Consider the following 13,461-nt stretch of genomic DNA (forward strand, 5'->3'; position numbering starts at 1 on the left):
TAAAATATATATACCCTTTCAACAAAGAAACAACATTCAGTAACTACTTCTAGGCATTTCAGGATCTCCTCTGCTATTTAATGTTCTTAGAGAACAATCTTTTAATATAAATATAATTGAAAGTACCTTTCTAGCAGAAAGCCAGCTTTTTTATTTGCTATATTTGCACTATGCAAAATCGAAACATCAAAGAAGATATATGGTGCATATGAAATAAAGTGATAATTGTAATTTGGATGAGAAAGTGAGGGAGAGGAGAATTGAATGAAGATAGTCTAGTAAAGAATGAGCTGACCCCATCATCTGATGTATACTACTTTTTTGTAACATCTCTTCATGACAATTTAATTAAGATACAAACCCTACAAGGTTGGTGCAGTGAATATTAGCATTAAGATCAGAACAATCTTACTGCTACTGACTTCTTATGAAGCAATTCAATGCTTGCAGTTTCTGTTCAATTTGTTATAATGACAGTGTTTAATCATGGGCTCCACTCTATAACACACTGCTGAATTGAGGTCACACATGTGGCCATTCAAGCATGCAGCACGTAATCTATAACTAAGATTTCTCTCCTGAATCCTTCTTAGCTGTACCATTAATTAACAGTACACTTATTTTAAAAGTACTAAGTATTAAAATATCTTTTATTTAGCTTTGATTTGAAACAAGCAAGGGAGTCTGCAATAAAGCACACAATGTGTGTTTGCAGTCTATTATAGCACTACAATACTGCACTGGGAGCATTGCTAAATCAACTGAGTTCTGAGATGTTTAATTAGAAACATTCTGTTATGCATCCTATGGACATATAAGAGAGGCTTCTTTCCTCCTAGGTTCAATATATGTCAGCGCAGTAGCAGAATATACATTTGATGGCTTTAAACTAAGCTCAAACTTGATATTTAGCCTTACATGCTAATTACACAGAATCTCTCTTATAGAGGGATACAGATTTATACAAGTTAAATACTCACAACTTCTACAGGAGCAATAACGCAAAGTGCTAATCACCATAACCCCAATAAATGAGTGACATTGCATTTGGTCAAGATAAAACAATACCCTTCTCCATTAAACTAATCACTTTTGCTGTACTTTCTGCTGTATCTGTTATGCTATGAAAATTTCCCTATTGTTAATGCTGATTTTTAATGCTATTAACATATATATTAATAACTCCAAAGCCTTTTAAAAACATATATAACAGTCAATGTTTATAAAAAATGCACAGACTTCAATGGAACTATTTAGTAATACAGAGTTATTTTCTGGAGCTTTGATGGATTGCCAGTCCTTTTATACCTTTGTCAGCTCTTGTTTTATAACTTAAACACACATGTAGCTCATAAGTGAAAGTCAGGTACTTTATGTTCATATACAGAAATGTGTTTGTATGATGTAGTAAAGTAATGAGAGCCTTGTATGAGGACAAGGCTGTATATTCAGTGGGATAGAATTTATGCATTGAGGCCAAATGAGTCTTCAGCTCAAATCCAGTATCAAAAGCAAGTCTTTTATAAGTTTATCTTTTCTATGTCACAACATGGCTGTGCTTTGTAGTTTGTACAGTGTGATCCTGAATATTGCTGAACATCCATATTCTTTTTCAAGTCAACTTCCAAGGCTGTCATGTGGGGTTTTTTTTCCTCAAGTACTGTTTCTTGAGAAAAGGCTTTAAGTACTAAACTAATTTTTCTTTCTCAGATAAGTATTTTCTATAACAAAATTTCCATATGGCTCGGGTCACAAACTTGTTAACCTTATGCATTCATAAAGAGAGTATCTTCTGCTCCGCATTTAACATTTCTGTTATCAATTGCCATTATTACAGGATTCCTGCTAATCAAAACAGAGGCCGAGGCAGAAATAATGCGATTTTCAGTGTAATTGACATTTTACCTGAGGAAGCTGGTTTGGGAAGGCGACTTTGAAAAGGTCGTATCCCTTTGGCAGTCATGGCCGGATCAGATGTTGAGTGACTAATTACACTTTCCACGGGCTCCTGGCTCTTAGCTGCTGAAGGCACTTCTCGCTCAAGAGTTTTGGCTTTTACTGAAGGAGCTGAAAGAGGAACTTGCTCAGATGCTGCAAAGGTTCCCGTTTCCAAGGGTGACTCTTGCTTAGGAATGTGTCTGCCCGTCGATCGGTTCCCCGAGTCAGGGAGGGGGAAGGTTCCAATCCCGCTGTCCAGCGTCCTCATCTGGCAGCAAGACTCTAAGGCACAGGAAATTGGTGTGATGGGATGGAAATAAAGGCATTTAAAGCCAGGGAAAGGATCTAGGGGGGAAAAAGGGCACCTTCAAGGGAAGGGAAACATTTTGCACTTTGTGAGTGTGCTGTTACCTGTCACTGGAATGATTTTGACATTTTGTCTAACTGAAATCAAGGAAATCCCTGTTGAGATGCAATGAAATTAAACAAGTGCCAAAACATTGACACTGGCCTGCTTTGGAGCAACAGTGTGACAATGGATAAGTGGGGCAGGTCCTGGAAAGCAATTACAGATGAAATTTTAAAATAATTTCATTTGAAAGCCCACAGAATGTCTGGAGAGTGCCAGTGTGAGGGATAGAGTAGTGCAATATATTCCTTCCAACATAAACCCACTCTCTGTGAAGGTTTGGCATATCCACACCTGTGTTTTGCTAATTGTTTCTCACACAAGAAGGTATTAATCAAAATGTATGATGCATTCTTACACAAAATTAAGATTTACAGAATTTCTTAGAGATACCCATCTCTCAGAGCATCCTGAAAATCTCCTGGACAGAAACAGCCCTGCCTTTGTTTACCTTGTCACATTCTGGTCTGCACATCCCAGTTTGGGTAAGTGTCCACAATGCCTGGCACCTTTAATACTTTTTTTTGGAAGCACTGTGGTCCCACACAACCCTCCAGCTTATTCATCCTATTGGAAAGATGCTGTACAAACCATGGAACAGGGAAAGGTGCAAGTGTAGCTGTGTGCTCACTGCTATTTGAGCAGTACAGGCAACCCCCCTGCCCTCTCATTCCCTACCAGTTTCCAGAGACTTCCCTTTTGTTTCTATAAGGGGAAAACAATGTTGAAGAGCCTGTGATGGCAAGGTCCTTCTGAGAGCTATAAACACCAAGGAGGGAACTTGAGCACTAATGGTTGGAAAATGAGCATAATTTAGGTTAAATGTCTGGAAACATCCCTTGACAGCAAGATCTCAAGTCTGTGGCAGACAATCCCAAAGGAAGCAGAGGAATTTCCTTTGCTTTGAACAATTTAAGGCTTCACTTGACTAAAGATATACTGCACTGAACAATTGTACTCTAGCAGGAGATGCAGAACACGGCTCAATATATCTTCTCCATCTCTATTTTATGTGTTTCTGAGTATTTTTTTTTATGATATGTCCAATTGTTGTTTAAGTCTGTTGTAGTTGGCAGTTCTCTTTCAAGTAATTTTCATTAATTTTTCCTCTGCGGTGTTTCTAATACTCTCAAAAATTTGGAAATATTTCTCCCCTATGGGTTTTGCCTATTTGTTTTTGAACTAAGAACATTACCATAGTCATTCTTGTTAAATATCTCAATGGGCTTTTCTTAACAAGTAAGAAACTACTTACAGATAAATTAAATATGTATTTCTAATTCATAGTTCTTGAGAAAGGAGAAGCAGCCTATGTTTATGTGGTTCTCTTTGCCTTATCCTCATCAATCAGGATCAAAAAAAGACTGAAAATCCTATTGAGCACCTGAACCTTACAGGGCCTGGGTGAGCTGCAGCAGCAAATTCTCTGTGCATTGTCTTTTAAAAGGGCAGTAAGTGACTCTGATTTCCCTCACACAATTACTGCATGCCAATAATTTCCATAGGTAAAAGGAGGTAAGGTGTGGAAGCCATGCCTAGCTAACACCTGCATTTTCCATCACATTTTTGTGCTAATGTATAATAATGATTTTTGAAGTTGCTGAAGGTTTTCCAGGAAGCATGAAGACAAAATAAAGATAATTATATTTGGTTCTGCTGCATCAAAAGGAGGTATCCCATCTACTGAACCCTCTAATCTCAGCTATACTTCCTCTAACTGTTTTTTTGTTTTTTGTTTGTTTTTGAATAACAAAATACGTAGACAGAAGTGGGAGTGTGGAAAAGCAATTTAAAATGCCAGGCATTGCTCTTGTCATTTTCTGAAAATAATCAAGCTGAAACAGCATGTTAGCTTGTGGACAGGCAATTCTTCAACTAAAGACTGTTGGTGAGAGTTAGCAAATAAAGGGAAATATGGAATAAAAAAGGATTTCTTTTATCTCCCTCTCAACCAAATGACATCTGAACAACCCTGGTTGTGTTGAACAGGCAGAGAGGGAGTAAACTGAAAACAAAACCACAGAAGTCTGAGGAGCCTCCCCTCTCCTGTCTGTATGGTCAGTGAGACCTGATTTGAAACCCATTTCCACAGGGACTCTGAAGGATCTTTTAGTGTTGTTTCCTTTCTTGCCATTCTCTAAGAAATGGAAAAGTCATTCCCTCTGAATTATTACAGGAAAATTAAGTAGGGTCAAAATGCATATCAAAAAGCAAAGCTACAGCCTTGGCTAAGGAGAAGTGGAAGATGGAAACTTTTATCTTCTGAGGGCGTTTCTTAAAATGACATATGGGTTTCTCTTGCCCACTATTGCCTTGTGTACATCTAAGAATGGACCATGAAAACAATGGCAGAGAATCAAAAGAAATGAATACTGAGGGACAGATTTCCAAAAGTATACAGTCTCCTGCTGTTTCTAAAATAATTGGGAGAGTGATGAAGGAGCACACCAGTGGTATCACATTTAATTAAAAGGAAAATAGTTTTAATCAATTATATTCTTCCTTCAGAGAGACTTTATCCATGATAAAGGAAATATACCAGGTGGAAAACAGATATTTAAAGCAGCTCACACAGCTCAATTTTTAGTTCTGAAAAACCACAAAAGAGTCTGGTTTTCAAAGTGCTCAGTGCTTGGCAGCTCCTGTTGTGTCACTTAGAGACAGATTTTAGAAAATTCTGTGACTCAGCTATGTTGAACATAAACCTCAAAAACCTAGTCCTAAATCCAGAGGAAACCCCATAATTCTTTGTGGATTTTTATTTTTCATTACTGATAGTAATGAATTCACCCCTAAATCTATATAATACAAACAAAAAAAGGGTATCTTTCATAACAATTTATATTACTGAAAGAACAAATACACATTAACTTATGTTTTTTAAAAATTTCTGTGAAGCAACTGCAAAATAAAAAGTACTTTATACATCCCAGTGACAGCTTTCAAACAGCTTCATGGCCCATCTGATTTCATCAGCTGCACTGACACTTCAAATTACTGTTATCAGCAAGAGCTGCACAAGACTACATAATGAAAATATGTAAAAGTTAAATCTCTGGTGCTGTGACAGTACCACTCAGTAGATGAAAAATGACTCCATGAAACATTAAAGTCTGGAAAGAGTTATATATGAGCTTAATTACTTTTGCTTGAGAATTCTTCCTGGCATACCAGCCAAATTCCTTGCATGTTTCTGATTTTTTTTTTCCTCCTCTTTCTCTGCCAAGGAAGAAAGAAGCTCACATAATGGTATTGGCTTTATAGTGGACCCAGATAGATTCATCATCAGCCATTTCTCTGAATAATCATACTAGAATCAAAAGCCTGAAAGCCTGAAATAACCCCTCCCCTCCCTCTCATCATGGGGATTTGAGTCTGGACATAAAATAAAGTCCCTGGAAGTCCTACTGTAGAGGAACAATTCCAAACTGAAAACAGAAACAAGGAAGAATTTCTATTTCCTGGAGGTCAAGAAACTCCTGACTGCATGGGAACCTCTTGATGACAGGGTATTGTAAGAGCTCAGTGGAAAATTTGAAGAAGACCTTTAATGTTAAGAAGCCTCTTAACCACAGGAAAAAAAAGGAGTTAACATTGCATAGAAAGTTTTCTGAAAGTTTTCTGAACTACTTCTCAATAATTTTCAAATTTAATATTTTCACATGCAAGATGATCCTGCAGCTCATGTGCTCCATCAGCTGGACACCACAGAAATTTGTGCAGCTGGACAATGCTTGGCAATATTGCATCATCACTGGGGCTTCACCAACATTTTCTGGTGTCAGTAGGTCACCAAGGTCTCTTCAACACAGGGTCAGAACCCAAATTAGAGACAGAATAAAAAGGATTTGTGGAAACTCTGCACCACTCTGAGGGTTTGCACAGGAGGAGAGTAGGAAAGGGATATACGCTCAGGCTGGCAGGTATCAGGAATTCTAAAAATCAGATCAGCACCGGGGAAAACAAGTCTATCAGCTCATTCTGTAAGGTTTTTTTTACATTTTCCTCTGAAATGCAAAAATTAAAGAGTTAGAAGTAAATATATCCCACTGATAAGAACTGACAGCTTAGAATTAATTGAAGTATTTTAGGGCATTCTCCTGAGCGTAGATAATTTAAAAATGCATCTTAAATACCAGCAACAAATCATTAAACCTAATTATTCTTCAACTTTTTTTTTTTTACTTCTTCTGAAACACTTGCCACAAAGATATCAGAAACACATCACCTCCATCTCAGAAAGCATCCTTGGTACCATTCATTGGAGACTGGAAGAGAATACCCAGGGAAGCTGAGTGCTGACCCTGCTTTTGTGTTCCTTCAGAAGTGCTGCTCTGGGTCACTGTGAGGCTGAGAGGAGCTCTCCCTCTGAACTGGTTTGTGCTGTTTCCCTTCTCTGCTCCTCTTTTCATACAATGCATGTGAAAGGAAAATCAATTTGGGGAGAAAAAATAAAAGGAAGCATAGAACAGCTCCTGTGAAGGGAATTGCTTCCAGCACAACATAAGAAATGTGGGTCCAGCCCTGATTAAGTTCTACATTGATGGTTGCAAAACAGAGTATTAAAACAAACAGTGGAGCAAAATCCATCCCACTTTTAGATTAGGGATATGTTAGTCTTTCTAAAGTCAAGCCTATGGTTGAGTCCTAGCACATAATGAAGAGGTTTCATGAATTACATAAAAGAGAAGACATAAGGTGGTGACATATCTTTTAAACAAAGCTTCTGATTACACTTTTCTTCAATAACGTGAAAATATGCTTTTGCTAAGGGGGATATAATACCACATGTTATTGCAAACAAACCTTTAAGTGAATAACTGGGGAGTGTTTCATAATGTTTCCTCAGGTAAAGTAAAGATTCACATTTTAATAAAGTCTTTTTATGTTGCATCCTCAATGAGTTTCACAGATGCTCAGTCTATTCACAAATCACATACAAGTCCTGCTTTACATAGGGACTGTTACACTACAGAGAAGTCTATAAAATAACTCCTGGTTATTTTGACCACCTATTTAAAAAAAATGTGAGTTTTTCTATGATTCTTGAACAATCCATAAAAATCTTTACAGAAACCACAAGATGCCAAGTTTTGCCCACAGAGTTAAAGTAAGGCATCAATCAGCAGTTCTACTGAGCAGGTATTTGTGCATAAATACAGTATGACACAAAATGGTCAGGCAATTCACCTACTAAGAATTAGGCATAACAAGAGGAGACATTTCTGGATGGTGGCACAGAGGAAAGGCCTTACAGGCTGGAGAGGGAATAATTACAGGTCCTACTGTGCTGTAACTGCAGTTCTGCCTCTCCACCCACTCGTGCCACGAGTGACAGAAGGCAGCTGCCTCTTAGTGCTGCTTGGGGGGATTGGGATTTCCAGAAGCAGCTCAATAACCTCAGCCATTCCCCACCATGGTGCTGCTCATCAAACACACTGATGGCTACCAGATGCAATTACTGCAAACAGACCCTATTTCTACTTCAAATGACACATAAACAGTTTCTATTTGGAGGCTTTATGTTTCTTAACTTCGATGGCAAATCTATCTTAACATTAAAAATAAACATCAACAAAGAGGACAAACGTATTTTATGTCAGAAAGATCACAGGTAGTTCTGCTTGCATCAGGCTTTCTAGGCATAATACTAGTAGCACAGGGACATATTTTCGTTAAAAGAAGCATCCCACCTCATGAAAAATGTGGAATCCTCCCTTGTGTTCACCAACTTAACCTCGATGGCAAATCTATCTTAACATTAAAATAAACATCAACAAAGAGGACAAATGTATTTTATGTCAGAAAGATCACAGGTAGTTCTGCTTGCATCAGGCTTTCTAGGCATAATACTAGTAGCACAGGGACATATTTTCGTTAAAAGAAGCATCCCACCTCATGAAAAATGTGGAATCCTCCCTTGTGTTCACCACTACAGCTGGTTTGAGATATTCCTCACATAAATTTTCAAGTTTTGGCCTACAAAACTGTACATGATTGACAGAAATTTCAGCTGAAGTCTTTAAGTATCCACCAGAATTCTCCACAGAAAGCAGCCATTTTCAGGAAAAAAATATCAGTCAAAAATAGCTCTGTATCAAGAACAGTTTCGCTGGGAAATTTCCAGCAAGCTGTTTTCAGAAGTACAGACTCAAGCCTTGGCAGGTTTTGAGAGGTAAATAACACTGAATAGGCCTTCTTCAAGGAGTATCCAGGACATTAAAAATGGAAGGACATAGTTCCCATCAGTAACAGAATAAATAAATTCTAACAAATTACCTTTCTTTGCATTAGAAAGTTGAAGAGTTTCCACTAAGCTGTCACGGGGAACCAGATAACATCTACTGGTTTTCTTCTGCAACACAAAGGGAGTACAGTTTTTCCTACCATTTTGAAACATGCCAAATTAAAAATTAATAGAATTTCCTTTTTTTTTCTTCTTTTTATTTTTTTTTCTTTTCAGAAGACTATTTCAAATGTTGATAGGTCCCTGCAAAATTCTTTCAAAAGTTAATAAACATCTTTAAGCTACATGTGGCATTGGCAGGAAGAAGTTAAACTACAGATGGCAAAACAGATCTCTTTATTTGCACATCCTTCTCTTCATCTGCAATGCTAAAGCAACCACAAAAAAAATGAAAATGCATTTCTGCCAAATCGATGTCAATTTAAAGTAGATTATTCCTTCTGGGTTTACACTATAATTTGATCCAGCTGATCAAAGATGAGTGCATTATTGTTTTCTATCTAGATCTGAGGTACAATCAGTGTATAAAATTAAAAAACCCAAAGGCTATCCAAGGTAAAACTAGAAAGGACCCATACTCCCATGGGCACTGCACTGGTGGCATGGGATTCTATCCAACATATATTAAAGAAGGATAAATTGGAGGACTGTGCTGTGTATTCTCAAACGATGGAACTCCATTCATGCTACTTGAGTCTTGGATTACAATTTATGCCTATTTATAATAACAATAGACTAAATAAATACAGACTTTACCAACTTATTCAGTGGTTTTTCTATTTTCTTCTTAGTCATGCTTTATTTTGCAAAACCCACAAACATCAATATGTCATTTATCCCAGAAACTGTCAGCTGTCTTCACAGTTTTCCATGACCACAATCCCATCTAAAGTGTATTTTCTGAGTTGAAACAGATAATTGCTGCCTCATTTTAATTCCAGTCCCATCTTAAAATACATTTCCACTAGTAAGTCAAGATTAGCTTTAATTATTAGAGAATACTAATGATCTTGTACTCCAATTTAGCAGTTATCTATGGACTTTTTTTTTCAACAAATGCTTCCTATCCTCCTCCAGGCATGCTTGTAATGGTGGCAAGCTATGTGGAATAGTGTTGTTAAAGAGGACAAAATGAGCTGGAGAAGGAACTTGAATAACTTTTTGAATTTTCTACTCCACATCTCTAACTTTCTATTAAATACAAAGGTGTACGTGCAGTTTTCCAGCTGGGGAAGTCTCACAGCCAATGGCACCTGGAATTATCTCTCTTGTATTATGCTGTTATATTTTCCTTCTAAAAATCTACTCACTGTTCTCAGGAGACAGGATATTAGGAATAGATACTATTTTAGTCCTACTAGAAAAGATATATTGAGACTTATAATTCATTTGAAGAGCAGCTTGAATCTCTGTGTAAAAGGTAATTAAATGGAGACTGGGTGCAGCCTGGCTGTCAGTGAGACCAGCATAGAAATTCTTTGTGGAGCTATTCCTCTTTTCTGGTTCTATATCTCCCTTTGGCTTTATATTCCCAATCAGCCTTACAACTTTGCAACTATCTCTGAGAAAGTTACAGATGAGTAAGAGCTGAGAAGAAGGAGAAGTCCTCACATCTCAAGCAAGGTGTGAATCCACGGTAAGCAACAGGTCTGCTGCCATGCAGGAATGGAGCATTCCCAGGCTTTTTCACTGAGCACAGCCTTCTGTTTCTCTCAGAACCCTGAAATGCAAGGGTTGGGAGCCAGGAATTGCACAGTGTCAGGAACACCTTCCTGGGGATGGCCCATTCAAGGAATGGATGGATGCTCCCCTTCTAACAGGAAAGACACATCCCAGCTCTCAGAAATCCTGCCTGTAAACAGGATGGTTTGTTATCCACCCAGGTGCTAAGAGCTGCCTCAGCCATGCCTTTTCCATGTCACTACAGGCCTTTATCTCTCTTGCTTTATGTCCCAGTTCTTCACATGGAAACACAGAGCTAATCCCAGTTCTCCAAACCTGGAGTGCTGCCATGAGGATCAAGGACATGGATGTTTGGCAGTCAGAGCATAACCAACCTTCAATCCCTGCCATGAACAATGCTTGTGCACAGACACCTCCACTCAGCTTTTCTGGAGGTTCTTCAGGAATTAACAGCAAGCTGCAAAATACTTACAAGAAGCATTAAGACTGGGGTTTTGCTGGTATTATTAGAGGCAGCTGGTTTATTTTAAGAATAACTGCATTAAACCACAGTTAGAGAAGTGAAGAGGTCACACTTAGCATCTCAGAGACATGGGCTGCACGTGGTGCCCATGGGGAGCATTTGGCTGGTCCATGTTCCATGTGTTCACTGATGCCTGGGCTGGAGGCATTTAAGGATAACAGGATGGAAGCACTGATTTACTTGCTGTTAAGCAACTCTCTTATAAATTGGAGTTTGGTTTCACTCACAGTGAGATACTTTCTTTGATTTTCTATTCCCAACAGATACAACTAGGGATAGTGCTTTAAGCAAAAATGCTGTCTCTGGTAAACATGGACCAGTTTCTAAGTGCATAGGAAGCTCTGGGTTTTGAAAATGCACTAGAGAACTTGCTATATTTATTCTGGAACATCACTGCTTTTTGTTTGTTAGTACAAAAAAATACTGAAATTAAAGCCACATGAATATTAAATGAAGTTTTAAATAATTTATTTTTAGTTTTGCCCTGCAGATGGCTTTACTTAAGGGTACTGCTAACAATCACTTAAAATATACATGCACACGTGAACTAAAAACTGATTTTATTTCTTAATTAATGAAAACTTATTAACAGAGTGAGAGCAGCACAAAGCTTTAAGTAACTTTTAGGTGCACTATAATCCTTCCATTTTGGCAGCTAAGTTCAGCTGCAAACCAGCTGAGGAACTAACTGCAGGCAAGCAGGAGCTGGTAAGAAACCATCATGATTTGAAGCCAGAAAAATGAATTCAGATTTTTTTTTTCAGGAATTCTATTTTTTGCAAAAAATGCATGCCACATTATGTGGTGCTACAAAAAACACCATTAGGATGACAGCTTTGAAACAACATACTGCACCTCTGCTTGTTAAAGACAGGAAGTAAAGAAATTATTCACTGTAAATATATTGATTGATTTCCTTTTCTTTTCCTAACAGTGAACTGTCCAAACACTGAAAAATTGAGTTAATCTAGTATTAAAAACTATGCACTAATTGTACAGGTATTATTTCTCCCTTAGAGTGATTTTTTTTGAAGAGTCTGTTTTTTTATACTCTCCAATGATGACTAATTGCATAATCATATGTCAACAATTCAGGTGTCAGACTGAAGACATGAATCAAAGCTCAAACTCAATTAAAAACAGCAAAAAAGTTAGCAATATGTATCCTATCCTCAGAGTGAGAATCTGGAAAGGCATATGCCAATACAGCTCAAACTTAACTGATAATTCAGGTAAAAATCTATTTGTCATTAAAGTTATACTAGATCTCATTGTACAAAAGGAGCATGAAGTCCCTGTGAGCACAGATGACACATGTTTAAAATAACATCCTCACTAGAAATGCTTTTCAGTTTGCTCAGTTGTACTTCAGCTGTATGAATTAATGGGAAATGAATGACTGAAATTTCATACACATCCATAGATGGCCCTTGACAGGAGCAAAAAACCATATAAAGTAAAAAAGTTTCAAACAGAAGGACTCACACTGCTATATAGCATACCAGTGTGTGCTGTCCTGTAAGAGGCAGGATAATCAGGCACAGTCCTAATTTGAGTGATAAAAATGAATATAGATTGGGCTAGACTGTAAAATACTGTAAATCAACACAGCAGCACTAACTTCAGAGTGGCAGAACCTGGCCATCCTGCTTAATTGACATTTTAAGCCTGAATGAGACCAGCAGATTCTCAGTATCTTGAATAATAATTAGACTGTATCCTATATATAATGCATAAAGAGACATACTTCTCATTCTAGTGATAAAATTTGGTATTTCTGGGAGAGTAGATGTAATGACAAAGAAGCAAATTAACAGCAAATCACTGTGGCTAATAAGGAAGTGTTGAGCCAAAATATTAATTCTCTCCACAGAGGGAAGACAAGCTAGACAGTAGGCAGCAGCAGAGCTGCAGAAGAATTGGCAATTAGACAAATGCTATGTGTACTATCTTTAAAGTACAAAGAAATGATTTGTCTTTGCCAGACTGTGAAGAAGGTAAGCTGACATAAATTAGAAGACATTAATGGATGTTAGTTTCATATTATTCACATTGGCAAGGTTCTCCATCATCTTCATGAAAATACAAGTATCAACTAGAAAAATGCACAGAAGTTTCACTCTGTTATCTACTCTTGCTCCTCTAGACCATTACTTCAAAGTCAACCCCTGCGGAAATGCCCAAATGCCAAACAAGTCAAGAACAGAGCACAGCTGACACTATTCACCCTGTTTCTAGTGCTCCAAACACACATAATGCCACTCCTCTCTCAGCTGTCTGCTCTGCAGTGTAGCTTGTTCACCTTCTCACCCATAAGAAACCACACACAAAAAGGCAGGCATTTATTTTGATAAAGTTCCACTGAGAATGTGCAGAGCAACTCAGTAGAAGGAAAAAATATTTTCTCAGCTTTATGCACCAGGGTGAGTATTTGTGATGAGCAAGACCTGGCATGGTAACTAAGGCTGTTGCACACTGCCCTGGAAGGCCACTCAACAGAAGGACCACACCACATCTTCAGCAACACAAATATTGCAGCACAGCAACATGGGACTGCTAAATGCTCTGTAAAGTCTCCCAAAGAGACGGCACACTGGTCAGGGACAGATGTAGAAGAATATCCTTGAAGATTTAAGAAACTTGACTGATGAGGTCCCTGAG

At 37.9% G+C, this 13,461-nt stretch overlaps 1 protein-coding gene across 2 annotated transcripts in view; it reads right to left on the bottom strand.

Annotated features, from left to right (window-relative positions):
- Positions 1-13,461, bottom strand: part of NCKAP5 (NCK associated protein 5) — a 354,162-nt gene that overhangs the window by 30,210 nt on the left and 310,491 nt on the right. For both annotated transcript variants that reach the window (XM_039700287.1, XM_039700277.1), the window contains exon 17: positions 1,906-2,220. In XM_039700287.1, coding sequence (XP_039556221.1) covers positions 1,906-2,220 — 315 coding nt within the window. The remainder of the gene's footprint in view (positions 1-1,905; positions 2,221-13,461) is intronic.

The sequence above is a fragment of the Passer montanus genome, unplaced genomic scaffold, assembly GCF_014805655.1.
Source record: "Passer montanus isolate IOZ18808 unplaced genomic scaffold, ASM1480565v1 scaffold1, whole genome shotgun sequence".
Lineage (NCBI taxonomy): Eukaryota > Metazoa > Chordata > Aves > Passeriformes > Passeridae > Passer > Passer montanus.